This window comes from Lineus longissimus, chromosome 5 (assembly GCF_910592395.1).
Source record: "Lineus longissimus chromosome 5, tnLinLong1.2, whole genome shotgun sequence".
Classification (NCBI taxonomy): Eukaryota; Metazoa; Nemertea; class Pilidiophora; order Heteronemertea; family Lineidae; genus Lineus; species Lineus longissimus.
Genome location: NC_088312.1, coordinates 6,867,429 through 6,894,115, shown reverse-complemented (window position 1 = coordinate 6,894,115; position 26,687 = coordinate 6,867,429). Strand labels below are relative to the sequence as shown.

Below are 26,687 nucleotides of genomic sequence, written 5' to 3'. Positions count from 1 at the left end.
CGATCTAGATCGGTTTGGCCCCGTCTAAACCACCCTAATGTGCACACTGCTCTCTTTATCCCTTCTCCCTTTATCATACTAGATAAGGATTTTATAACGTCTTCTAAGAATCTGGTACAGCTGTAATGAAAGTGTCATGGGTGTCATGGGCATGATATGTGATATTATATATACCATAGCGTTGAACTTAGCATCGATAACCGTTTATTAGCACGACTCTCGTTTACAACCACATTCTCGATGCGAGAACACCTGAACGTGGGGGCGCTGTCGCCATAGCAACTAGTGGATCCGTCACGTCACCGAGTAAAGGTCTTGGTTCCTTTGCCATATCGACAGTGGCAGGGAGATAGTGCTTACTATAGAAGGAATGATGGTGTTCAGGGCACTATTAGCGTTGACCCTGGTCCTCTGCCTCACACAGGCCTTACCATTAAAAAAGGCCAATGATCTTAGTAAGGAAATAGCAGACGTAGCCAAGGACAATACACAAAAACGATTAGGTGAGTACTCTTAATGATGATTTAGATGTTGTTGCATAATATAGATTTGATGTGATCAGTCATGTTTTATCGATATCTTTAGATCATATGATGGCATATAACGGGGAATACAAACGGCCCTTGGTGTCGATGGCCATGTAACTTGATATCCCGTTATCGAATATTAAGTTGGGACACACTAATATCCGGCTGGACCAGGCCTACAGTCACTTTCAAACCGTCCGATCCCCGTTTTGTGAGGACGTGTCGCCAATTCAGGGAGTTGTCGCTAATTCGGGCGACAAACCTCTTCGAAACTCGAATTGGCGACAACTTGCAATACGGGGATCCTTGCCTGATTGACGAGAGGAGATGAAAAATAATATATGAAAGCGTTTTAGCGCGCTTCTAGTAGCAGTAGAAATAACCCATCCCATCCCTAAACTCGGCGTGTTTCGTATTTCACCTCCCACATATCAGAATCAGTCTATAACAACATTCTTATGGCGATAATCAATTGACGTATAAAAACCATTGAAGATTCTCGCGCGCGTGTCATCGTTAAATAAATAAAAAAATAAAGGTCTTTGACCTTTAAGAGTTTTCTATATTTGTAATGAATAATAAGCTAGATTTGGCGATGGACACTAGACCAGGCATTACAGCCAAATCACTTCCGCAGACTCGGATAGGAATTCACATGGTCACCGGCTACCTGACCATGACTGTCATAAGCACGGTCAGAGTATTAAGTCTAAGTTCGCTTAAAATAGACTGATGTATACATGTACATGTATTACTTAATATGGACCGATGTAACTTGTACCCAAAAAAAGTTCATGGGCTTCTATTTTAAATGTAAAGGGAATATAGAGACAAAAGGGAGGGATGAATATCAACGACACAATACATACACTATATATCACCGTTACTAGCTTGGCCTTACAAAGGGAGGAAGTTTGCGAATGGGCAGTAGTCATGGTGATGTACTCGGGTACGGATCGTCAACATTGGCTACGTTATTCATTTGATTGGGTGATGCAATCACGTGACTAAATACCAATTTCAGCCGAAGCAGAGTTTATACTCTTATCATGCTATCATAGCCTTTACTGCTTTAACGACAAACGTTTTAAGGTAAAATAAAGATAAATGAGAACAATTGGGCGTATTTATTGTTCTATCACTATCAGATCCGGTTCAGTTCTGCTGATCCTCTCTGATCCCAACCTTGTCCCAAAGTCATTGTGTGCTTCCGCAAATTCCTGCTATGTAGCTACGTTTTTAACCGGACGAGCGATCGACCACCGTATCGACGAGATCTCGCAGAGAGGCGCGTGGTTTTATTACATTGTCTGATCCAATTACTTGTGAGCGGAGCCGATCAGTTCAACAAAAAAATACGTCCATTAATCTGAATTAAAACGTTACACCGTGAAAAGAATGTACGGCAACAGAAACTATCTTGCTGTTTCTTGCTTTCCGTTCAGCCATGTAAGCCGAGAATGATGCATGGCAATTCTCGTCTATTTCTTTCGTGATAATGTCGCACGTAACTTGATAATGAGGAACCTTTGGGATATGGTTGTTTATCGAAAGCTGAGGACAACGACATGCTGACTGTTCTCGATGGGCTGTTTCTGGGCATCGGTAAAACATGGCTAATCTTCTTGTACCACATATCGGAATCCATTATTCGAGACAGCAACAACAACAAAAACCCCCCGGCCAAACGAGGTACATTCATAAAGCAGCTGCAATGTCTTATGGTATAGTGAGCTTAGTCTCGAAATCTTCGCCGATCCGAACCATCTTTAAGAATGGCACGCTCCAAGAGAATACACTTTTTAAACCCCCGGTCAAAAATATACTTATCAAAATATCAAATCTGTTCTAAAGTAAGTATTTCACCACAATTCCACACCCGCTTCTACTGATATAGAAACTGGAGAAGCATTACTGTTAAGTGGCTCATCATGAGAAAAGCTTCACGTGATTCTATTCTCCTGCAATAAAAGCTTTGTTAAGAAGGGACGCATGTCTGGAATAAGAATGAGCGTGTTCGTGGGTGACCAGCCATCACTATGTTATTAGATGTAGATGCGGGGCTATATGTTTCAACGCTTTCGCTTATTTTCGTTAAAGGTATAATGCTCTGGCTCAGTTTGTCCCTGGGTTTGTATCACATTCTGCGGTCCTGAGGAAGATTATACAATACCTCATATACAAATTCACCTGCCATTCTACTGCTCCTGTATCCATTCGGCAACATTCGAGGATGCTCTGATATAGTCAAGACAGCTAACTGCCTGATCATGCCTCTTGCAAATGTGAGGAAGATCATGTCAGTGCCGCTTTGACAAACAATTCACCTGCCGTATCCATTCGAGTGTCCTAATATCGGAAATGGTCAGGACAACTAATGGCTGATCATGACTCGTGCAGTGGGCAGTGTGCATCGGTATCCTTTTCTCATCTGAAATAAAGGACTACTACTAATGTTAATTGAGATAAGGTTTTAATTGTTTATAGTGACCTTAGTTGGCAATATAATGTAAGTTCTTATAGACTTAGATATTGGTCTCTGCTTCACGGAATCTAATATTTCGTGATCCATGAATTTACTTACGTCAATAACGGTAAACAACGGTGAAGCTCGTAAATAGTACCGGTGATAAATCAAATTAGTGGTTGAAGATATTGCTTGTTTCTTCGTAGCTTTTTTTAGTATCGTATGAACATTGCTTTTCATGTGAAACAAATGTAGTCGCGTTGGCATCATGTCTCGGCGATCCTATGAGACAATCCTGCATTCTGGAAAACAGGAAACCTATATCCAACTGATGTCTACGGGATAGATTAGTCTTTACCAATAATGCTAGCCTAGAAAAAGACTTTTCTTCATGACATTTAATATCTACCAACCGAGTCTTCGTGTTTGCCACAATTGGTATTCGTGAAGGAGCCAAACAATTCTATTCACACACAGTTCAACTATATTCCAAAATAAAAGCAAATTAACAACCTTACCTTCTACATATAATATTAATGACCGGTCACTGACAAAATAGTACGATCCGATCTCCTCCATACTTCCCCAATTAGACGCGACCTATAGTTATGCATTTTGCATTTGTATCAAAATGGCCTATGGCGCTCATTATGGTCTTCCGAAGCCGCTTCGGCCCGACTTCCCTCATGCTCTGCCGATTCCTGTTAAAACTCCCCAAGGCTGTCGGAGTTCAATCAATTCACTATCACGGAAGGATGTTGATGACAGCTATAGCTTTCATAGCGAACTACGATGTCACTCGCCTTATGGAATTAAAATGCACGCAGGGTATCATAATTACTATGATGCATACCCATCAAATTGCGTTGTACATTACTTTAGGCATCGTGAAAACAATATGCACGTCCCAAAGCCTCTGCACACAATTGTTTGGGCGGGTCGCGTAAAAAAATTGGGTGTCAATCGTTCGCAGCAAGGTTGCGCTAATGAGACAATCACCCATTCTGTGATTCAATTCAGTGATTTTTAATATCAGCAACAATCTAAAGCATAACTTCTTAAAATGAACCAATTTTATCAAAATAAAAATATATAAAACGATCTTGATTCCTGCATTAGAATGAAGCTTTATAGATTGCTGTAGAATAATCCTCACCATGGCCATGATCTCAAGCGTGTTCATTTCAGATTTAATCTATACACTGAAACGTACGTATGCCTGACCTTAATACGTATCTTTCATCTCATTACATTTATCGATAACCAATTTTGTTCTCAACCAAGGGTACTATTTCTAATGGTTTAATAATTGATTCTTTTCGGCGTCTATAGTTGCAATGCAATGGGATGTTTGAAAGCCTAAACCAGACTTATCCAACCTGCAATCTTCAATGCAACAGTCAGTTTTATTGTCTTTTGTTGGTGTATTCTTCTCTAGATCTTGGATAATGCCAAGCGAGACCTTGCCAGACTATTAGACGTAGGAGGCCCAGGAAAAAAATATTTCACTCTATATTGGTCAGAAATGTGCATACCGCATTGTAGTATCAGTTAAGTTGTTCCAGGTAAACCAATGTTGGGCAAAAGTGACACGCAGATATGGCGAAATGTCAAAGGAATGCGATACAGCTGGTTAAAGGATGGCGATACGAATATATTTCCTTTCTTGTTTAAGGAATAGGTCAGGTCACGTTGTTGTGCGTTTGCCATAGTAAAAGGAAGTACGAGTTTAATGGACGTCTAAAGGTAGACTTTGCCCAGGAGATAGGTAGGCAGGATGAAGTTGCACAAAGTCGCCAATAGGGTTCTCTCCTATCTCGAAGTTCTATACAGACTTCTACGAAAAATATATCAATCATTGAATAAAACACAACCAAGTTGCCGAACTAAGCATACGATTCAACTGAGAAACGACAATTTGCCCGCCTGCAGTCTCCCTTTATTAACTGTCACGTGTTGTGAAGTGTGTGAGAGATAATGGGCAGGTTTTCGTTATCACATACATACAAGAGGATATAGAGTTACCATGTATTTATCATCCATCCCTCCCACCAGAAGCAGTGAGTAGTATATATTGATTAAAGCCTTTCAGCAGTCGTCTGCTTGATGTCCTACCGCGCATAGCGTTTAGTCACGTCTGCCTTAGATCCTGATACCAGCAATATAGGATTTACCAATTTCCTCGTTTTTAAAGATTTCCTGTCGGATTGGCCAATCAGAATTCTCCAATATACCGCACGTACATATACACGTACTCATGGTTTCACCATTAAATGTCATTTTGTACATGTAGGCTAATGGAAATGGAATTAAGTGAATAATTGTCACGTCCTGTCATCGTGGTGAACTTTCATCCAATGATATCTATCACGTGATGGTGATTTAATCAATCAAATGCCGGGCGGATTGTTGTTGATGTCGTTAACATATTACATCCATTGTCTTCTGTTTGCCCGATGAACTCCAATACAGCAGTCATTGTCAAAACCAAACAACAGAAAGCAAATCAAATCAAGACAACCCAATTATTGAAAATGCCGACTAAAGGTGATGAAGAAATTGCTATTTGTGTAGCTTTCTTGGCCTCCATCTTCGGATCAGGTCTTTATCACCAATGAATAATAATGAAACAGTCCTTTTCATTTGACAAATGCGTTGTCAAGCGAATGACACTGTAAAAGTACATACGATGATACGTATCAGAATATCAATGCTTTGTGAAAAAGAAGTTCGATTCACTGCTGAATCAACAGTGCAACTGGTCTATCGATTCTTAAGAAAGGGTATAGTGGATATGGTCCAAGTTCGGGTGAGCCTGAGCATAGGACCTTCACAAACGGCAGCACGAATGAGCCATGTGAGTTTTCCGCTACATGTACTTTCACCCTTTTAGCTTGAGTGGGAGGGGGCCTTTGGGACTTCTGTAGCTCAGACATCAATGGTGAAGTAACTGATTGAGAAGCCCCTTGTGAATTTCGCTGTATTAATTAACCCGTTGAGTCTCTTGGGTGTATTTTGCGGTGAACAAGTAGGAATAAATTCATAATATGAAATGTCGTAACACCAACCCACGGATTACTAAGTTATAATTAGTTTATAGATATATAAACACTAACCCTGTGGGTTTTGGCTGATATGACAAGATTGATATTGCCAAGACTGTTGCATGCCGATCTATCTTCGTTATACACTTCAGAATGGACGCACATCGCCGATAAATCGGTATGAGTTTGTTGCTAATAGAAAATGAATCTAGACAGTGGCAAGGCGAATCTGATACAGAAGTCTTTGATAAAATATAAGTACAGCACACCATTTAGGTTACTTCCATCTTCATCGGAAAAGATAAATAGATTTGAATTTGAATTTGAATTAATCAGCTTGCGTTTTACCGTAATCTTGCGCTAAGCAGAATTCCTTGAAGCGGTATGAAAAATGAAACAGATTAAGATGATACGCGTCTTTTCCTTGTTGACATCCCCAATGGCTGTCTATCACGCTCGAGCAGAGAATCAAGGTTACCAGCGAGATTACCATTTGGCAGAAGAATTTATGACAAAGATAATGAGTATTTTGTGCTTTTCTCCTATTCGTCTTTCCTTGTTGCCGTGGCATCTACACATTGTAGACGAGAAAATGGCACTGCGCGCAAAAAGGCCTCTTCAAATGGCTCATTTTTGGCCATGCTTCGTCTGATTCTGGCAAACCGGGTTTATTTTGACAGTTGTTACTTCAGAGTTTCAGACGAATTTTATATTTGTAAAAAAGCCATGGCCAAAAGGGTATCAGTTGTCACACTGTTTCCAATACTCGGCGCCATTCTCACTATAGCGAAGTGGCCTATACGCATTTCAGACCTTTAAACCCAGGTTTCGCATTATACAAAAGCTGTGGAATCTGGATAGCGCTACTAAAAAATGTGCATTCAAAGCCTTGTAGGGTTCCTAGTGCCTGGGTCTCCTTTGAAACCATGGCCTGAAAGCTAAGCATCAGGAATCTTGGCCGCATTTAGGCAACATGCCAGACAAGTGATCTTGATACCTGATGATGAGCTATCCTAAAAAGTACCTGTCACCAAACAAGGCAGGTCGACAAACTGTCTGGTCTTTCTCAAAGGTCATGCTTATTCTCCCTGGCTGTCGTTCCCGGCTACTTAATATACTTTGTGCCGAAGTGTCAGTCTTCAATGCGGGATAACAGTGTCAGATTTCATTCAGTTGTCTATATTCAAAGGCAGCCTTCTTCCTTTTAAAGTTTGCGAATTGGGTTTGCTGTGCGTATCATCTGTGATTCATTTCCTGCAATGGCACGTAATAGCACTAAGAGATTTTTATACTTTCCGCAAAACGTTGAAAAGTTTATTTTGCCTCGAGAAGCGGTCTTTTAATCGACAAAATGATACAATAAATAAGAAATGTTACTGTTTATAGATCCCATTAATACAAGTCCGTGTCAACAGCAATAACCAGCAGCCTAAACAACACTGGTGTCAAACGAAAGATCCGCAACAGCTTTCAGTGAGGGTTTTGTTTGCCAACCAGTATCGGGTAACGTCTTCTCAGTGTTGGCAGCAGTTGCTGGTATATATTGGCTTTGGGGGCGGGTTAGTAACTTTTGACTACAGCAAACGTAGGTAAGATTGGAGAGAAAACTTTCAACTGTCAAGTACTTTGACAAAGACAAAAGTTATTGAAACACTCTGGTGCAGCCAAAGAAAGTATGGCAAGAAACTTGCCGCGCGAAAACAAATTGTGATTACCAAGTATTCTTTAACCTACATGTAAAAACATGAAAAAGCAAGAAGATATTTGATTGGACTTACTCAGTTCAGAATCCAAAGGTATTGTTGCAAGAAATATTAATTGCTTTTCCCCGTGGCAAGTTCAAATGCAGCCGTTGGAAAATGTCATCACGATGGGTGGTGAAGACATGACGTCAAATGCGTGAAACTTCTTATGAAGAACGATAATAGGATTCTATAACTGCCAGGCGTACCCTTTTGGGAGGAAGCTATACATGAAGTCATTAAAATCATCTTTAATACCGCTGTCGTCTTATATTTACAATGGAGGTTGCAGCCTCGCACGATGTCATTCTCTGACAGATTGCCAGTGGCATATTAACCTTGCAATCATTAGGCGAGTGGCTTCATCCCGGAAGTGATCTCCCCACGCTTACAGCTCTTACAGCTTGTGCATGAGTGAACGAATTGCAAACATAAGCTTAAAGAAATATCTGGCCCTTTCATCACAGTGGCCGCAAGTGATCCCGTCCTCTAAACTACATATGTACGTTGAACTGGCAGTATAATCAGTCCATGGTGGATATTTTGAATCTGGGCGTGTCTGGTGAGCGGAGATTATGTTGTCACATCATTTCCACCTCCTGTCTCTTCTAGACATGATCACAGAGAGGAAAATTACCAGAGGAAGGGATGCTTTGAAGGGCGTGGTTGTTATCCTTTTCATCTTGGTATAACGCCGCACGCTCTGCTACCATGTAACGCCGCGCGCTCTGCTACCATGTTACGCCGCGCGCTCTGCTACCATGTAACGCCGCACGCTCTGCTACCATGTTACGCCGCGCGCTCTGCTACCATGTAACGCCGCACGCTCTGCTACCATGTTACGCCGCGCGCTCTGCTACCATGTAACGCCGCGCGCTCTGCTATCATGTTACGCCGCGCGCTCTGCTACCATGTTACAGCGCGCGCTCTGCTACCGTGTAACGCCCCACGCTCTGCTACCATGTAACGCCGCACGCTCTGCTACCATGTAACGCCGCGCGCTCTGCTACCATGTTTATACGCCACGCGCTCTACTACCATGTTACAGCGCGCGCTCTGCTACCATGTTACAGCGCGCTCTGCTACCATGTAACGCCGCGCGCTCTGATACCATGTTACGCCGCGCGCTCTGCTACCATCCCTCCAAAGGCTGTAAATGTTGACCTGGCAGTTTATAAGAATAGTGACTGCCGGTCGTCAACAGAGAGATCCGAAAGAACCAAGTCAACAACATAATTCGCAGGAATTCAGTTACCTTTAGAAATCAGCCGCGTCCCATGGCATGCGTCCATTGCCAAGGTCGGTCGAAGGGAAAAAGCCACGATCCCTAGTTAATGGTCCATATGTTACATATCGGGAGTCAAACGTGAAATGACCAATCAGAAAGTGCCAACGCATTAAGTTTAAAAGCATTGAACGATACACTCGCGATAAAAGCATGTTGTTATTACCTGAATCACTACTGGCTAACCTTGATAGATATCAGATTGGCTACATGTACCGCAATTAAATATCAAATCACCTATCTGATCCCAAAATGTATGTTAAAAGGCCTAGCACTATTATGTCCAAATACATGTATATAATTATACAGTGTTTCTTGACACTGTAACATAGGCACAGTCTGCGGTTTTCGGTGTAGTCCAATATGTCAGCGTCAAAGCCACTCATGGTGTATTGCATGTGCATCAGATATACTTATGATAAAAAGACTACAGAGAAAGTCGTCATTCCCAAAAGTGCAACAGTGATGAAGAATGATACAATTATGATTCTCGTGATTCAGCACCTTCTATCCTGACGTCAATTGCAACCTTTCGCTTTCTCTGCCTTGGCAATTTATAGAATATAGAAATACGAGCCTGTAATTGGGAAGGCACCTGACCAGGAATAGGCCAGCAAATGAACACCAATTATGGGAAGATTGGTCATCATTACGAGAGATGGTTGATGTCGCTTCCTCCATGTACTCCACTGTAAGGCCGCCCTACGAGGCAGAGAATAATGTTTAGAATACACACGTATACGAGCATGAAATTGATAAAGTTCCAGATTTTTTAGCAAGTTCTAAATGACATTTCACATGAGATTTGATGATCTGTTTGTCTAGATTTTTCAAAGATTTCAGCTTATCTCAGAATAACTGGTGTTGCTTTTTATGAGAAAACACATCTTCTTCGCGCAATCACGACAATTAAACTGACTGTAAAGGTCTCGTCTCATTAAACTCATGACATACTGAAAGTAACGATAATGGCTGTAATAAAAATTTGGTAAAGTACCTTTTTTTCTGAGATGCCCTGATATAATTAGGTTGGGTGGATGAATTTAGCAGCGGAAAACGAAATTGTAACCAAGGCTCGAAAGATCTATAAAGGTCCGGGTTGTGACATATACATTTGTACCATTACGCTTTATTCCGTCGTCCTGCCATCATTCCTGTTACAGCATGTTGCGGACACGTCGGATCATATTTCGAATAGTGCATTATTGATGAATTGGTCGCCTCTTCTTCGTTTTCTTTGCAACCCCAGTCGCCTCATCAGTATCCTCATTGTCTTCCATTCCTATCAGTGTGAATACAATTGTTTATGATTACCATTATTAGAGAACGAATGACGTGAGATCAGATAGCACTCAGTTGCCATAGAAATATATTTTTTCTCTAACGTCGAAGTAATTTTTTGATTTCTTATGATTGGTGCTTTTACTTATATTTGCAACGGACTTGGTAGAGTGGAAAAATATTTGTAAGCCGATATGTGCGATGTCTAAGAATAAGATAGATGCTTGCTTTTTGATTTGCCTTAATACAGAATAAGAAAAGATCTTTCATTTTTGGTTGTCAATTGTCGTGAAGTCAGATGAGAAGAATAGTGCAAGAATGATGTAACTAAGCGTGTAGATTTACATGTTGGCACGGGATTGTGTATGATTGTTAATGAAAATATCTCGCACAGGTACGACAAGACTTTCACTGAAAGTCACTGCGACGCAACCACAACGCTGAACCTCAAAAATGTACTCATAAAAATATATATTTTTTAGCTTTTTGAAAACCTTTTTAGGGGTTTTTATCCAACACAATTGATATGCACTCCCTAGAGGTTTCTCAGGGAAATGAAACGTCCTTTGAGGTTTTTGACAATATTTAAGAATGTAAGCTGAAAAACAATGTCATCCCTTCAGCATGCCTGTTGGACGATCGCCCATCAGTCTAATCCGTGTACAGATAAATGTGGCATTTAAAATATCGCCATCACCCCATTCCAGCCTGATTAATGGTCTATCCAGCAGCTGCCGAGCAAGGTGATGGATTCCCTAGATAGATTGAAAAGGTTGTCCACTGGATAAAGGTCACACAGGATCGCCTCCGGTATCTTTACAAGAAGCATCCACCTCTTGCCACCTTGAAATGTAACTGCAGTGAGAACTCCATATATTGTTGAACATTCTGTGATCCATCTCGGATAAAGGTCAAACAGAATCGCCTCCGGTAGCAGAACAAGTGTGAGCAGTAACGGAATGTTCAATTAATAAAGGTGTATATTGGTGAACCTTGTATTGACTTCGCCTTTACTTGAAGCATCCACCTCTTGCCACTCCTGCTCCTACAGTAAGAACTAAATCGTCTCTACATATATGTATTGTTGTACATTCTGTGACAGGTGGATTAAATATTCTCCATCTCGGATAAAGGTCACGCAGGATCGCCTCCGGTATAGCGTAACTGGTGTGAGCAGTGATGGAATGTTCAATGAAGGTGTATTTGGTGAACCTGTATTGACTTCGCCTTTACTTGAAGCATTCACCTCGAACTGTCGAACTCATACAACTAATAAAGTACAAAACCCATCAATTGCGGCCTTCAAAGACCAGATTAATGGCTGACATTCCCGTGTTGCAGCCATCAGAAACTGTAGGAGAATGTAATGGATTTCCATTGATGTCGTCGCCAGACAAGATCTATATAACAATTCCCACCAATATGGAGTGGTGCTCGATAACTTCAAGTCAATGAGCAAGTAAGATAATAATGAGATACATGCAGTCAAAAATATGTTGAGCATATTAACCTTGTCTGCCCTTGTTATTGCTTTAATCAACACTAGCCATTCTCGAATATCAATTCAGTGTCCGGCCTTGGCTACAATTAGGGGTCCATCCAGGTCCACCGGTCAGTTGACACTGCGCTAGACCTTTAGCATCGGAAGAGGATGTTTATCCACGGAAGCCATTGGTTTGGTTTGGTTGCTGCTTGCTGCCTGATGTGATTGCCAGCAAGAAAAAACAGAAAGTGTACAATTACGCTGGCGGCAAAATACGCTGCTACCTGTATGGTATTGACATCGAGCATATATATCGTTTAAAAAAATGCAATAATTTTCTAGGATTCATGCGGCTTCTTAAAAAACAATGGAACAAATGTGTGTTTAAACATACCTAATTGGGACCGCTCCTGTTGGGATGTAGGAGTTGAGGCATCCGCCTCGAGGACGGAAGATTCGATCTCCCTAGGTAACATTTTCCGGTGCGGCCGGTTGGTTAGCAGCCATCTAATCAAATATAGGTACAAGCTGTCTTCTCACCACAGGCGCCTGCATGGCATTAGAAATAGGAGTTTGGAAGTGCAGAGTGTCAACAAGCCAAAAGAAACCGGAAGAAACCGTTATAGCTATTGGATAGTTATTGAATGATCGGCAAGGCAATTACCAGTGATTTATCGTAGCTTTCGAAGCAACTGGATGTTTAATATAAGAATTCATCCACAAAAGTAACCTGGATTGGATAACTGAAACCATGACAGAAGGTAGATTGGGAAGTTTTTATACATGTTGGCTCACCTAAATTGATTTGAGTCGTTCGTCGATTCATTCATAGCAACAGTGGTCAGTCCACAACACCACTTGTTGTTGTTTTGAAGAGTATCAAATATTTGCATCACCGAGTTACCATCGATATAATTGAAGGATTTGTGCGTCGGAATGGCATGGCAAACATGTAAAGGCTAGGAGTTGTTGATTCAGGCAATGATTGGAGTTAGCTGTATACCGCTTCAGACATGTTACAAACTAATGCAATATCATTGACAAGCCGAGATTTCTGATAAAAACTGCAAAACATGGTTTGAGTTGGTTCTTTCGGATCTCTCTGTTGACGACCGGCAGTCACTATTCTTATAAAATGTCAAGTCAAGATTTACAGCCTCTGGAGGGGCAAACCCAACGTTAAACTGGGTATCGGCTGGTGGTTTTATCCCACTTTATTAGAACCATCAGCCCGAACCAAGCGCGCGACGTTACATGGTAGCAGAGCGGCATTACATGGTAGCAGAGCGCGCGGCGTTACATGGTAGCAGAGCGACATAACATAAGTAGCACGCAGTGGGGCGTGCTTGATTTATGAGTTACATGTATCAGAAGTTGATCTAAACATTACATCAATATTTCATCTATTCTATCGATTTTAGTATTCCTTTTCGATGTAGACCTTACGCATTGATTACTTTTTGATTATTGTACATCGTGCAAAGGGTACATTGCGCGTAACATTGCCCTTTAAATTCCTTAGCTGAAAGGTCATTACATTTTAATCGTAAAGGTAATCTGAATATTAAGAGGCACTCAAAGGACTCCAAAATAGCTGATACTCTGGCATTCATGACAGAAAAAGAGAGGGTTTTACTGAAGAAAGCAAGGTTTTCGAAAAGGTCTGCCGTTGAACGAATGGACATGTTCGTCTACCTTCTTCATTCATACACGTACAGCAGTATAACATAATAATATATGAAAGGATTACGAGAACATTTTAAATGATATAACCTTCCAAAAGCAAGAGCAACCTTTTCAGCCTTTTGCGAACCCTGGTTACCAGTGCTTGAAATAGATCGCGAGAAAAAGCTATCTGCCCTACTCAGCAGAGGAAGTTTTTTTCTGTAGAGTCTTCCGAGTTACGATGTTGTTGATATCATTTATCATATTATAACGACGCTAATAAAAGATTATGATGTTGTTATAATAACCGGTATCATGACATCGGCTGCGCCTGAGGGACTGGCGCCACGTCGGCGCAAGTACATGTACGCCTACGTTGGTGTCTTTGAGTGCAGCGTAGAAGCCAAAGGGAGGACATTAAAAGTTGAGGGCAATCATGGTCATGGGTTTCGTCACACTAAAAGGCCGTGGGCCAAATCCGAAAGTTGTCATTCGTCAGTGACAGCACTTCAGAGGCAAAGTGAAAGTGGTTCTGGCGGTAGATACGATCCGAAATCTGTAGTTTTATCTTTTCAGAAGATGCGATTTAGCGCAAAGTTCAACTCCATATATTGATCATAGCTCGTCGCTGGTGCCACTGTGCATGGATATAAAGCAATGTGCATACATATACATCAATGGTTAATGAGGCAATTACATCGCAATTAGTGAAGTTGATTGTGCGGTAGTGTCTTGACGCGCTCAAGGCAGATATACATGTACATGTATGTCTATGTCTCAACTTTGAGGAATCATTTCAAGTATTATTACAAATCAGTTTATATCAATGTAGCTTGCTATAATATACCAGCAATTTCATCACCATAGAATAGATGTACTAATGTACATTTGTAAATGTTTCACCACGTGTTCTTCAGTTTTTCCCCTGTACCAAAATGATCGTTTTGGGCCGAAAAAAGCTACCGTACCTAAATATCTCTCCCAGCAAACAGAGCGAGCCGTCACTTTTCTTCCTGTCTGGTGATGGAAAGAAGCTGAACACAACGTGTTAAGAATAATTTGTTGAGACTTAGCAGAGAAGAGAGGATGTGAAGGGGCCTGTTGGCGTGCAACAGTATTCCTCTTAATGTTATCTTCGTCGTCTAAACGTCATAACTAAGGACTTCATGATCATCTCGTCTTGGTTGCAACTGACACTGGTGGAGCTTTTAAATTTCATTTCTTCCCTTGTTGACTTGAGCAGCGTACTGCCAGGATACGGAAATCAACAGAAAGGTTTCCTCCACCCCGTCTCGATGCCCTGCAAGTGCATTAATTAAATTTCCTTCTCGTGAAATGTGCTGTATGACATCTTATACTCTCTCCTGCTGGATCAGAGGGATAATGTCGAACAAAAAACCTAACAACGAAGAAACTGCGCATTGTAAACACTGTGAGGCAGACGATCACATTTGAACTCGCCCCGGGCTTATATGCGGAGTCATCAGTCATGTTATTGTCTCATCTGTGTTGAGTAACTTCATTACAGAATTGGCCATAACATATTTGCTGCGGGTTATCCCAGGGATAAGTTATTCGTGTTCGTGTGATGCTTTTTAATTCACGGGGCTTGCTTTGGCGTCCATCACATACGATATACAATTTAGGGCTGATACTGCCAATCGGAATCACATGTATGTTAAAATCAAACATTGACCGATCCTCAAAATAAATAGAGATTGAACATTGGCTCACATTTGAATTCAGCAATATCTGGCATTCTATTTGAACATTTCCGTGTCAGAAAGCACACAGTGTACCTCACCCACTCGATTTCCACAAAGCAATCAGACGACCCAAGGGAAATATACGTCCATATTACATATGCGAGAATTCCTGCTGTGGGATGATAATCATTTCTCTCACGCATTTCTAAAAGGACAGGTCATTGGTGTCAACACTTTCTGTCCAAGCGTCGCTAACAACATCTTTTGCGCAACTGCTGTATGGCATTCGATCGCGAATAGGACAATTTAATCTTCAACAGAGATGAATTGGCTCATGTCCTTTGGGAACTGACTCGTGCTGTCTGTCCCGTTTCTGTAGTTGTTGGCGGTGGAGGTTAAAGCTCACATCGTTGACACCACGGACCGATGTATGTCCGTGTTGACACCAACTGCAATCTGCTCTCTGCCACATCGTTGACACTGCAGACCTGTATAGGTCCATATTGACACCAAATTTAATCGAATCCTTTCCTTTCCATCATCAGACTCGTCATTCAATTCAGAGAGAGGCGAATTACGCCAATAACCATGAAGTGGATTTATCAGTGTATAGAGAAATAATGTTCTCTTGCCGTCAGTTCACCCAGGCATTTCGAGAGATATTGAGCGGCGCCTTGTACACGAGATGCACGGATAGCCTTGCCCAGTGGTATTCGATGAGGCAGAAAATGGTGCGAATGTCAAGTCATTCATACGGATCGATCGTTGTCGTTTTGATTTGGGCAATTTAGACTGTCCAGAAGATTGACGACTGTTGAATCGAGTTGCGTTGTCGTCATGCATGTCCTGCCTACGCATATCTCGTTGAAACATTTGATTCGTGACATTTTGATATGAGTGGTATGGTTTCTTAAGTGATGTTTAATGATTTATAACTGTTGAACAGAGGCCATCAACACTCTACAAACTGCTGCTTTACTCGAAATCACCAAGTTGAAAGTCAAGATATCCCCGTGTGGCTTTCTCAGCCATTGAACTGATAGCTCGAAACTTTGTGCTTGTTCGGTTGTGGACACGGTCTTATTGTCAATAACGCTTTTAAAAACAGGTATGCCTATTAAATCAGTCGTAACTGATGTCATCAACCATTGCAATATTCATGACCGTTCATATTGGCAAGCAGATACGTTAGCTTCTAGGAGCAGAACTTGCCCCCGATGGTCATTGAAACAATGCGGCAACTCTTTCAAAGCTTTTCTTGAATATAAATCTCTCTTGGCCTGTGGACATTATACGACATAGCAATCTGAACAACCATGATAATAGCACGCTCATTTATCCCCATTGGGTTAAAATGCTTAGATGGTTGGGCCAATTCAGCAAAGACACGTTTTAGAAATATCGCCCGATAAATTTTCTGTTTCTATGGCAATCACCGGCGTTTCCTAGAAAGAACGCCCCGATCACTAAACAAACTGCGCACCTCGCTGGCTGCATCTGTGGCGGAAAATATGTTCACCGAGGAATTGATGTCTTCCTCATGACGCTGTTTTTTTTATAGCCGGTGTAGCAGGTAAACATACTCCCATGGGAAATGTGTCCGGCCCTATTGTAGGGTGACGGATAATAGACCATAAACGTCATTACCTCCATCAACATCGCATACTCTAGTATTGATAGAATCCTTGTCTCTCGCACACTGTATCTAAGGACAATTTGATCTGTTACATAGGTCAGAGTCGAAGTTTGAAGTGTACTGAACTGGGAAAGAATGTCCGATGAACAAGGCGACAGAAACATTCTAATAACTTCTCTAATTGGCATCACGTTACAGGACTGAATATGAATCGTTTTTGGACGGGCGAGAAAGCGATAAGGGCTGAAGAGTGGTGGGTGGGCAGAAAGCCCGAAGAATAATGACATTTTCTTATTAGGTTTTATAAAGCTGTCTGCCTATGGCACAGTCTGCTCAACCTGTAGATCTATAGCACTGATGGCGGCCATTGATATTCAGAGTGAGGTGAAAGCAATTTCTTTGTCATCCGATCCATCAGATGACATGTCCAACAAGACGAGCACGGATAGTGTGGAGGGTGTTTTTTTTGGTTGGGGTGGGTTACGGCAATCATCGATGGAAATTGAACATCTGTTAGTTGCTGCTGCTTCTTAAAATGTTTTTTTGAACCAGTCTGATTGTGGTCTAAATGTAGTTGCTGCTGCTACTGCTTAAGATGTTAGATTCTCTATATCTCTATATCTGACATCTAAGCAGGGAATCGGGTTTTAGTATTTTCAGAAATGTCTATCTATTCCGACCAAATGAATACAGTTTGAGAAATTATACTCTCGGTTTCTTGAAAGCACAGTTAAACCCGATTGCCTTATCTTTTAAAGACAATACGGGCAAATGTATTAACAGTCATTAATGACCATATATAGTGGCAACCTACCTGTTACGCTAATGAGGTTTGTCACGATTTGACATTTTGATTAAATCAATGCCCTTTTACGGTGATAAGTTTTTGTCTGAGACATATAGCTATAGATATAGGCAGATGCCAATGTGAAAGCTATTGGCTTGAATCTGTAACCTCTGGAATTTGCTGATCGCCATTCGCCATTTTATTCAATCTGTTACCTCTGGTAGATGGCCAAGTTACTCAATCTGTTCCCCCTAGGATATGATGATTGACATGTTACCCAAGCTATAACCTCTCTCAGCCTTAGATCTTGGTGCCATACACTTGTACAAAACGATTGGCAACAATTCGACTAATTATATCATTGTCATATATCAATATGGTGAAGAATTCCCTCCTCAGCCAATACTTGTCGGTGGGTCATATCAATTACAATTTCCGAAAGGCGAAGTCATGTTGATCGTTTCGGCATCGACAAATATTGGATATCCCATTGGCCTCCTGTCATCATCCGCAAAAAACCCACGCAATATTGATTTTATTTTATAAAGAATAAGCTATTTCTCCAGAGAATTTGAGGTTTTTCGCCACCGCTTGGCTGCCTCACGCTGCAGGCATTCTCCAATATATCATTTTTATTGGACGTGGGAATCCCGGCGACCAACTGCCATAATCAATGGTAATGATATCATCATTGCAGATGGTAAAATGATGGCGCTGCTTGGGCAACATCGAGAGCAGCTACAGTACATCTATTAGAAGATCGGCTTACCCGGGCATAACACAGTACACAATGTTATGTGCCATCCTCATGCTGCGTGCTCATGTTTCTGACATTGCAAACCTTCTTTCCGACATTTTACGTATAATTTCCTGTCAGAGGCTGCAAACTGAAATGTCACGCTGCGTTTTTCAATCAGTGTGACAACTCCTTCGTATTTTCAAGTTGAACTTGTTTTTTCAGCAAGCAAATGACAAACATGCGAGGTTCATGGCAGTCTTGTTTGTTTACTCAAATTTGGTTGCTGCTGATTGGGGATTTTGCAATATCGAATGACATGTAAGCGACTCTCCATGGATATGAACTTTCCCTCTCGCATGGTCAAGTACAAGCATCATTTCATTCTCCCCTCCTCAACTAACTGCAACATTTTATCTCATAGGTCTCCCCCAAATACAGTTTTACGAAACACTAATATTCGGTAGACGTCACAAAATTTACTCAGAAGAATGCCACCAGCAGTGTACAGAATATTCTTTCAAGAAAAGGGAACATTAACTATTTACAAATTCGAACTATACTGATACTTTTTTATTCTTATCTTTCAGTGAAACGCTCAGAAGAAACTGTGATAGTAGGCAACCATCAAAATGCTCCACGCCCTGCTCTCGAGCTAAAAAATCGCGATGAAAACGGCAAAATTGAGGTCAAGGAAAACGAGGTCGACAAAACAGAAATAGCAAAATCCGATGTAGCCGATGATACGCCGCCTGATGATGAGGTCATGGAGAAGGTGGTTATGGACCTCGCGAAGGTTGCCGAGGCGGTGCCCGAGACAGACAACAACAGTGACCTTGAAGAAAAGGTGAAGGTCGATGAGGACGAGAAGGTTTTGGATGAGGTACCTAACAATGACGAGGTTGCCGAGGAGAAAGAAGTAGAGGAGGATGCGGTGTTTCAGCCCCAGGAGATCTTCAATTTGGGAGCTCGGGAGAAGGAGATCAATGACGTCAACTCTTCTGAGCTACCTGACCAGGAGAGCGAGGTCACGGAATCGTCCGAAGAAGTCCCACCAGAGGAGCTGATGTCTGGCAACATGGAGATGGCACAGGAGCAACCTGCGGCTGACGAATATCAATATGGTAGGTACTTATTCCAGTGATAGGAGTTGTGAGGAGAGACCATGAACGTCAACTGTTGTTAAACGACACATCATGATTATAATCATTACAACAGCATTGACGTGGAAGAGAAGTCCATAAATAATACTGCCATCGCCATTCATGAAGGATCACGATTAGGGCCGGGGGAGTTCCCCTGCTCGAGTTTGGTAGACTTTTGATAATTTTCCTGGGTTTAAATATACAAGTTGCACCAAAAAAGCTTCGTTGCCTCACAAGGTAAGTCTGAGTATATAACCGTGATGACTTGGCGTTTTGGAAATTGTATGGGCTCTCGTTAGTGAATAATGAGAGATAATGGGAATTAAGTACCTCAAAAAGGATGAATCGTGCATCGTGTACGGTTTCGTGAATATCCGTGTTACCCAATACAAATGTCATGTGCATTTTATCAACAACTTATTTCAGAGAAATGTATTGTCCATATAGCTAGCAGAGTGATGACTTGGTTAGTTTAGATACATTTCTGACAGCGGGCCAATGATTCAATAATAGCTCTTCCGAAGTATAGTAGTAGACACAGCGGAATAAACAGAGGAAAAGGGGCCGAATCGAATCGACTTTCTGTTACCAGGCTTTAAGCTCTCACTAATGAAGAACTACACGTTCCGGTGGGCGTATTATGTGTCAGTTCGGCTCAGTCCTGGCTCCGACTGTTCAGCTGGCACCTGTTCATCAAGCAAGTACGCTTTCAATGGCTTGGGTAACTTGATGTGCTCTGACATGACTTTCACCCACAGCGGTGGCTGGATTGACTGTCGTAGTTTCAGGCGGCAGAGTTCCTGTAGTGTGTAACCTCTAGCAAGGAATTCGCTTATGAATCCCACCACATCCTCGTGCCATTCCGTAGAGGTCCAGTCATCTTTCGCCCTGATTTGCTCATAGAGCTTTGATACATCACTGCGGGTGAGTGAACCACTCATTACCAGAGTTGTGACCAGGTTTAACTTCGAAGTGCAAGTAGCAGTCCGAGCATCCAGATGGGACAATATGCATTTGAGTACGCAATCATCAAAACGGGTCGTCCACCACTCTATTCTGTAACTAGGAACCCATTCAGTACCCTTCCTGCGTAAGCTTAGAAATTTCCTCCACTTTCCACGCGCCGTATCCATCGTCACCCGAGACCAAGAGTAATAAACACCAACATCAGTCCCCGCCCAAATAAACATACACGCACGTTCATAGTATTTGTCATTATACATGTTGTGGTTTCGCCCATGATGATATTCATATTCAAGTAGGCGACTTAGGAGTGAGTGTCCTATGCTCTTGTCTTGAGGATTAACATCAGCACCATACTGCAGCAGCATCTTTATCGTTTCATTGTGTGCTCCATGGTGAACTGCGTAATGGAGAGGCATCTTTCCCTCTCCATCGGGGAGATTCGGGTCTGCTCCGAGGCTCAGTAGGTAAGACACCATGTTGGACTTGGTATAACGGTCAGAAAAGCTCCCGAGAGCAACGAGTAGTGGCCGTGTCAGTCGGCTCAGAGCTGGCGGATAATATGGGCAGCCACTCGGAAGTGGAAGACTATGTGAGTAGTTCTGAAATCTTTCCGACATCAAGTTAATATCGGCACCATTCTTCAACAACAGATCACAGATATCTGTCCTTTCCACACGTACAGCAAGAAGAAGCGGTGTTTCTTGCCTTTCAGTTTTTGCCATGCTAGCATTTATATTCGTTACATAATCAAGTAGCATCTTAACATGTTCTATTTCTCCGTCGAGAATTACCGTTTCAAGTTGTTTATCAATGAAATGTCGGTCAGCAGCAAGGCACCATTTGACTAACGCCTCCACCTTCGCCTCATCGCCAATAGTATACGCAGCAAACAGAGCTAAGTAGCGCATATTATTCGACCTTGTCTTGCAGTTATCAAACTCCAGCAATAATCTGATCGTTTCAGTGTCTCCTTTACGTATTGCATCACACATAAGAGAACGCTCTATTGGTCTTTTCTCTGGAACAGCAAACCAACCTAGATAGCACGCTTTGCTATCTGTGGGCAGTTGAAACCTCATTTCATCATTTAAAAGTACTTCCATTTGAACGTCAGTGGGGTCTTTTGTTCTCCCCGTAGACGTTATGTGGAATGCCCCGTTATACGGATCAGCACCACTAGCCAGCAGCAGTTTTACCACCGATATATCTTCGCTTTCGTAAGCATAGCGCATTAGACAGTTGTACGACCACAGTTTCTGAACCTTTTTATGATAAATACGTTGATCAAGCAGAAATTTAACAATAGATGTGTTCCTCCCTTTGATCGCCTTTAGCAACGCCCAATGGCGAGTGTACCTGTCATGAACTCTCTTTATCAAGATCCGCACCTGCAACGAGAAATTTGAACCAGTGTAAGGTTTTTGAATGCAACTCGCTGATGTACCCCGTATCACAATAAGTCCTTCCTGGAGAAAGTGGAAAACTGGAGCGAAAACCTTGACCTGCAACACTATCAGTGAATTGAATCTGGAAAAACTTGGAGATATCACACTGGTGCTCCATTTTACAAGTGTATTCAGAGTTATGTACTATGCCGTACTGTTAATATATATACATATAGGTATATCATCATTAACAGCTATCAGAGTTGATTGTTCTTCAATCGTGGAATGCAGGAGCCATTCACACACATAAACCAATGTGAGGTTGGTCAATGACTGGAGGCTACCGATTGAAAGGCCCTGAATATCAAGTTGAGCTTCTTCATGTTCATGCAGCGAACACCCAACTCAGTGGTCGAACTCTGTGGTGGTACCGTTACCCTATTTGGTAGACCTACCTGCTGAAGGTCATCGTTGCATACAGCGTGAACGAGAGGTGGTAGTTCTTTCCCCGAGTCCTCATCATCAAGCATGGTTTTGGTGTTAAGGCTAACCTCTATACTCGTTACATGTACTGGTACAATCCCAATAGACGACTAAACTAACAACCTGCTAATACGCCGTTACTTTGCACAACCAGTACGGTATGTAGAGGAAGTGCTAATCGAGCCGTATGAACATTAACCAGGTGGTGCGATGCAATGACGTCAATACAGGCATTCGGAATGGTTCGGTTTATGCCTCGTGGGATTGTAAAGCCTGACCTATTTCTATCTCAAAATATTATAGCGGTTTATTGTAGTAAATTGAGAAACTATTGATAGGCCAACAACATTCTCTGAATTTTGAACGAAACACTCTCAAAATTGCATATGTTTGTATCATACATATACATGCAGGTTTTGCTGTGGCCCTGTTGAGATGCAAGGGCAAGGCTTGTCGAGAATACCCGTGGGGGATGCCAATAGAGAAAGTCAAGCGGGTTTAGCTACAAATGCAAATCGCCACGGCTGTCTTTCCCCGGTGTTTTGCTGACTAAAAGACTGATAGTCACGATGTTGCACACTCTCCAAAGCAGACATAATATTCAAGCGAGAATGGAAAAGATAGATGTTGTCACCTATTTTACCCAAGTTACAAAGTTTTATAATGATGGATTATGATTGAATGCTGTAGTCAATACCATTATGGCAGCTTCAGATGGCGCCAGAATTAGGAATGTCAGAACACTTCGCCAGATTGGGGCTGTGCGCAACAGCAATTAAGTGGTAAACGCATGTATACACGCGACATCTTGACCCTCGATCAGTATTGACATTGCTAAGCTTACAGACAACGCATATGGGATGAGGCAACGTACACGCGAAAGCCTATACACTGAATATCATAGGTGTTCTGACCGCTTTTCTAGATGTATTTCTCTTTCCAGATGAGTATAATGCGCTCTATTCCGACCCCTACCAATGGCTCGACCGTAAGAAACGCAATGTCAACAGACAGAAGCGGGAGGCAGCACTCCAGGGCTCCGAGGCTGGTATGTCCATGGTCGCCAACGAGGACGACACGAAATCTCGGTCCAAGAGGGACACAGAATACCCACTATCACTTAACGATCTATACAACCTGTACTACAAGTACAAGGAAATGGAGGACGAGAAACAACAGGAAGAAGAACTGGAACCAGTGTATGAGCTTCCCGAATATGAGGAAAATTACGCGGCCAACCCGGAATATGACAATTATGGGGTGGAAGAAGAGTTGGCGCCACCTTCGGAAGAGTGGGAACCGGCGGCTGTGAATGATGATATTCAACAGGAGCTTGAGCTGGAAGCCATGATGGAACCTGCGATGGAGGAGGAGGCTCCCTACTACCTGGCTGATGATGAAACCCCCGAGGAAGAGTTGGAGAAAGAAATGGAGGAAGAATTGGAGGAACAGATGGAGGCACAACAACTCCCTGCATATGACGTACCATCGGAGCCTTATTACTACCCAATGGAATACAACCCAATCGCTCCACAACCCGACAAACGTAATCAAGAAATGCTGAGTATGTTGCCCGGAATAAAGCGAGCTGATGATTTTTACCCATCTTATACTGAAGATCGGGAGCCTTGGCAAGCACTTATTCCCCCTGCAGCAGAGAAGAGGGGAGTCATGGAGGAGTACGCTAGACTTTACAGACTTGCCCGAGCATTGAAGCGTTCCCGCGAAGATTCGGTGGAGGAACGCTGGGAAAGTCTTCTTGGAGACTTGGATGAGGTAAGGTCGCAATAGTTTTTTTATATGATAAGATTGGGCTGATTGAACAAAATATTACGGGAGATCTCTCGTTTGTACAATCAGAAATAGTGTATTTGATATTTAAGCCAGGCACGAGATTCAAAGTTAATCCAACCAATTTTACATTGTGTGATATCAGAAATGTGTACATATGAGGCTACCATTTATCATATTTTGGCGAAAGGCAACTTAAAACTTGGTGTGCATTTACACTGGGCCGTTTTGTACAAAACTGAAATAAAAGCAGCCATTTACTAAGTTTTTATTCATATTAACCAACGGTAGCTTTGTTAGAGGAAGCGAACAGCGATAAGACCCAGTAGGCGTTCCAACCGCGCACGTCACCTTTTTCACTAATACGACATGTATAAAGCCAATTTCATTATTTATTTATCTTTTTGTTTCAGAAAAAGAAGTAAGCTAGTGCGGGAAGGAGGAGCATCGCACTAAGTTTTGTTACAGATAACCTTAAGCAACTGCCAATGACGGAGGAATACGCATACATACGGTTATTTCATGGGCAAACTGTGCTTCGCCGGAGAGAAAGTGTCAAGTGCCACCTCTCTTACTTCACTAGGTTGAATGGGACTGGACACTGGATTTATAGAAGTATTGGAACCTAATTTGCTTCACCCAGTTGTAACTATGAGGCGTCAAGTTCTTTTCCATTCCCTTTCATCATTCGAATTCTAAAGCACTTGATCGTGCAGACGCGAAAAGTTCTCAGCACATGGATGTTGCGACTTGTTTTTCCACTGTTGATACAAGATGGCAAGCCATTTGTCATTCAGAAGATTGGAATACGTTTTCGTGTGCAATGTGTAATGGTCATGGAATACAGTCATGTCAATCCATTGATAGAGTGGATGCTCCCAATGCTGATGCTTTGCCTTTAAGTGAAATAACAATACAGAGTAATGTTGTGTTCATGGATGTAGAAAGAAAAAATGTGCTTTTTGTTCCCAATCACCGGAATAATATGTGACCTTTGTTGATATATTTCGTTACTGTCTCGGACGTACACCCTAGTGTGTTGTATAAAACAACAAAAGTGTGAAATCTGTATAAGCAGCAGTCACGAGCGGGGTCCAGTTACTGCTTCAAATGACGAGCAATTACATGTAACTGACCTTCTAGCTTGTTGTGTTGTCATAGTGTCCCAAGCTGGGACGGTAGTAGCAGCTCAAAGTTGCCTAAACCCAGATTGCCGGTGTAATACGAGCTATTTATAGGCCAGTTAATCTTAGTCAATCTATTGTCATCATTTACCACTTTATAGTGTTTTTTGGTGAAATGGAGATCCTCCGTGAGATGTGTTTATTAGCAGTGATGAGTTATCATGCCACCTGTCGTTAAAAAAAGAGGAATACTACTACTGAGGTTGACTGGCAGTCATGTAACTCTTTAATGCTAAAGGTCACTTCAGGTGGTTTTAACTGACGAGGATGTTGAAATGCCTTCCTCATCCTTTTGTTAATTACTGGTTGCGGTTGACATTCGAAAACTTCTGGTTGGTGAAATATATACAGTACATCTACAGTGCATCTAAAGTATTGCAGGCTGTCATCCACCTCGAAAAGGGCAAGTTCGTAAAAGAAAAAGGATTCAAAAATTTCCATTTCAGGTATAAATGCTGCAGCGAATGTCAGCACGATGTAGGTGCGTTAGGTTAAACGAAACGGCCAAGAAACGACTGATGACCAACAACATTGAGGAAAGTGGAAGAAAGGCTAGTTGGACAATCCGACGGTATCTATCCGTTTATCTGTTTACTATGTGCCGTGTTCCTCAAAATTGTGATGGTTATATGATCCCCGATGCAAATGGTTGAATGATGGATTTCAAATCTCATGCAGCAACATAAGAGGCATGGACCTGTGCCGATACTATAGGCTTACAGGTCCGTGATTGAGGTGGGCAGAGGCCGAGAAAGCCGAAAATCCTGGGGAAGAGTTTAGTTCGTCTAAAAGCTGATCTTCACACTGTATTGCCACCTGTCATGCCGGGCCTGTTGTGACTGGGCACTCCAGAATGTTGTACTGGTGTTGCATGATGTGTATCCCACCGCTATTGTTTGAGTTAGGCTCTCTATTGGTGAAAATGGCCACGTTTCTATCTGTAGTCAACACATACTTTTATCATTTTGTTTTTATTCTCACCAGAGACCAACTCCTTATTCGAAGAGGAGTCCTTTGCGCCAAAACACGGAGTCCTTTTTTGCATGTCACCACTCACTACATGCACAAAGTAGGTCAAAAAAATCACTTTTTTCATTACCAATACTTTTACTTGGATTTGGCTTTGCAATATTATTGGTATCGGAGAGGAACAAGTCACTGCATGAGCCATCAGCAATTGAGGGGTCCCTTATTTCCAAACCCACCGTTAGTTTGTAATGTATATACGGAAGAGAGAAGATGTTATCTGTTGTTAAGGATCTTTTGTGATTATCACCAGTGATTTGAAATAAATTATTTTTCTGTCTATTTTAATCGGGGATTACATTGGATTCTTGTTGTTCCATTTCATCCAACACCAATGAGCTTTCTAGG

The 26,687-nt window shown here is 42.0% G+C and overlaps 2 protein-coding genes across 2 annotated transcripts; one reads left to right on the top strand and one right to left on the bottom strand.

Moving 5' to 3' along the window:
* Positions 1 to 230: 230 nt before the first annotated feature.
* LOC135487810 (fibrous sheath CABYR-binding protein-like) lies at positions 231 to 26,637 on the top strand. The gene is made up of 4 exons (XM_064771907.1): positions 231 to 503; positions 18,950 to 19,483; positions 23,282 to 24,114; positions 24,543 to 26,637. Exons 1-4 carry the CDS (start codon positions 371 to 373, stop codon positions 24,552 to 24,554), a joined length of 1,512 nt encoding a protein of 503 aa, XP_064627977.1. The 5' UTR covers positions 231 to 370; the 3' UTR covers positions 24,555 to 26,637.
* On the bottom strand, positions 19,467 to 22,506 carry LOC135487807 (poly [ADP-ribose] polymerase tankyrase-2-like). The gene is made up of 2 exons (XM_064771896.1): positions 22,311 to 22,506; positions 19,467 to 21,858 (listed from the first exon to the last, which is right to left on the bottom strand). The coding sequence occupies exons 1-2, from the start codon at positions 22,383 to 22,385 to the stop codon at positions 20,143 to 20,145; spliced, it is 1,791 nt and encodes a 596-aa protein (XP_064627966.1). The 5' UTR covers positions 22,386 to 22,506; the 3' UTR covers positions 19,467 to 20,142.
* Positions 26,638 to 26,687: the final 50 nt, after the last annotated feature.

Excerpts from the sequence above, each read along its gene's own strand:
- LOC135487810 (XM_064771907.1), top strand. The coding sequence starts at position 371 with ATGATGGTGTTCAGGGCACTATTAGCGTTGACCCTGGTCCTCTGCCTC. Across the intron at positions 504-18,949 it reads CAATACACAAAAACGATTAG|TGAAACGCTCAGAAGAAACT; the intron begins GTGAGTACTCTT and ends CTTATCTTTCAG. Across the intron at positions 19,484-23,281 it reads GGCTGACGAATATCAATATG|ATGAGTATAATGCGCTCTAT; the intron begins GTAGGTACTTAT and ends TTCTCTTTCCAG.
- LOC135487807 (XM_064771896.1), bottom strand. The coding sequence starts at position 22,385 with ATGCTTGATGATGAGGACTCGGGGAAAGAACTACCACCTCTCGTTCAC. Across the intron at positions 21,859-22,310 it reads GCAACGATGACCTTCAGCAG|GTGCGGATCTTGATAAAGAG; the intron begins GTAGGTCTACCA and ends TTCTCGTTGCAG.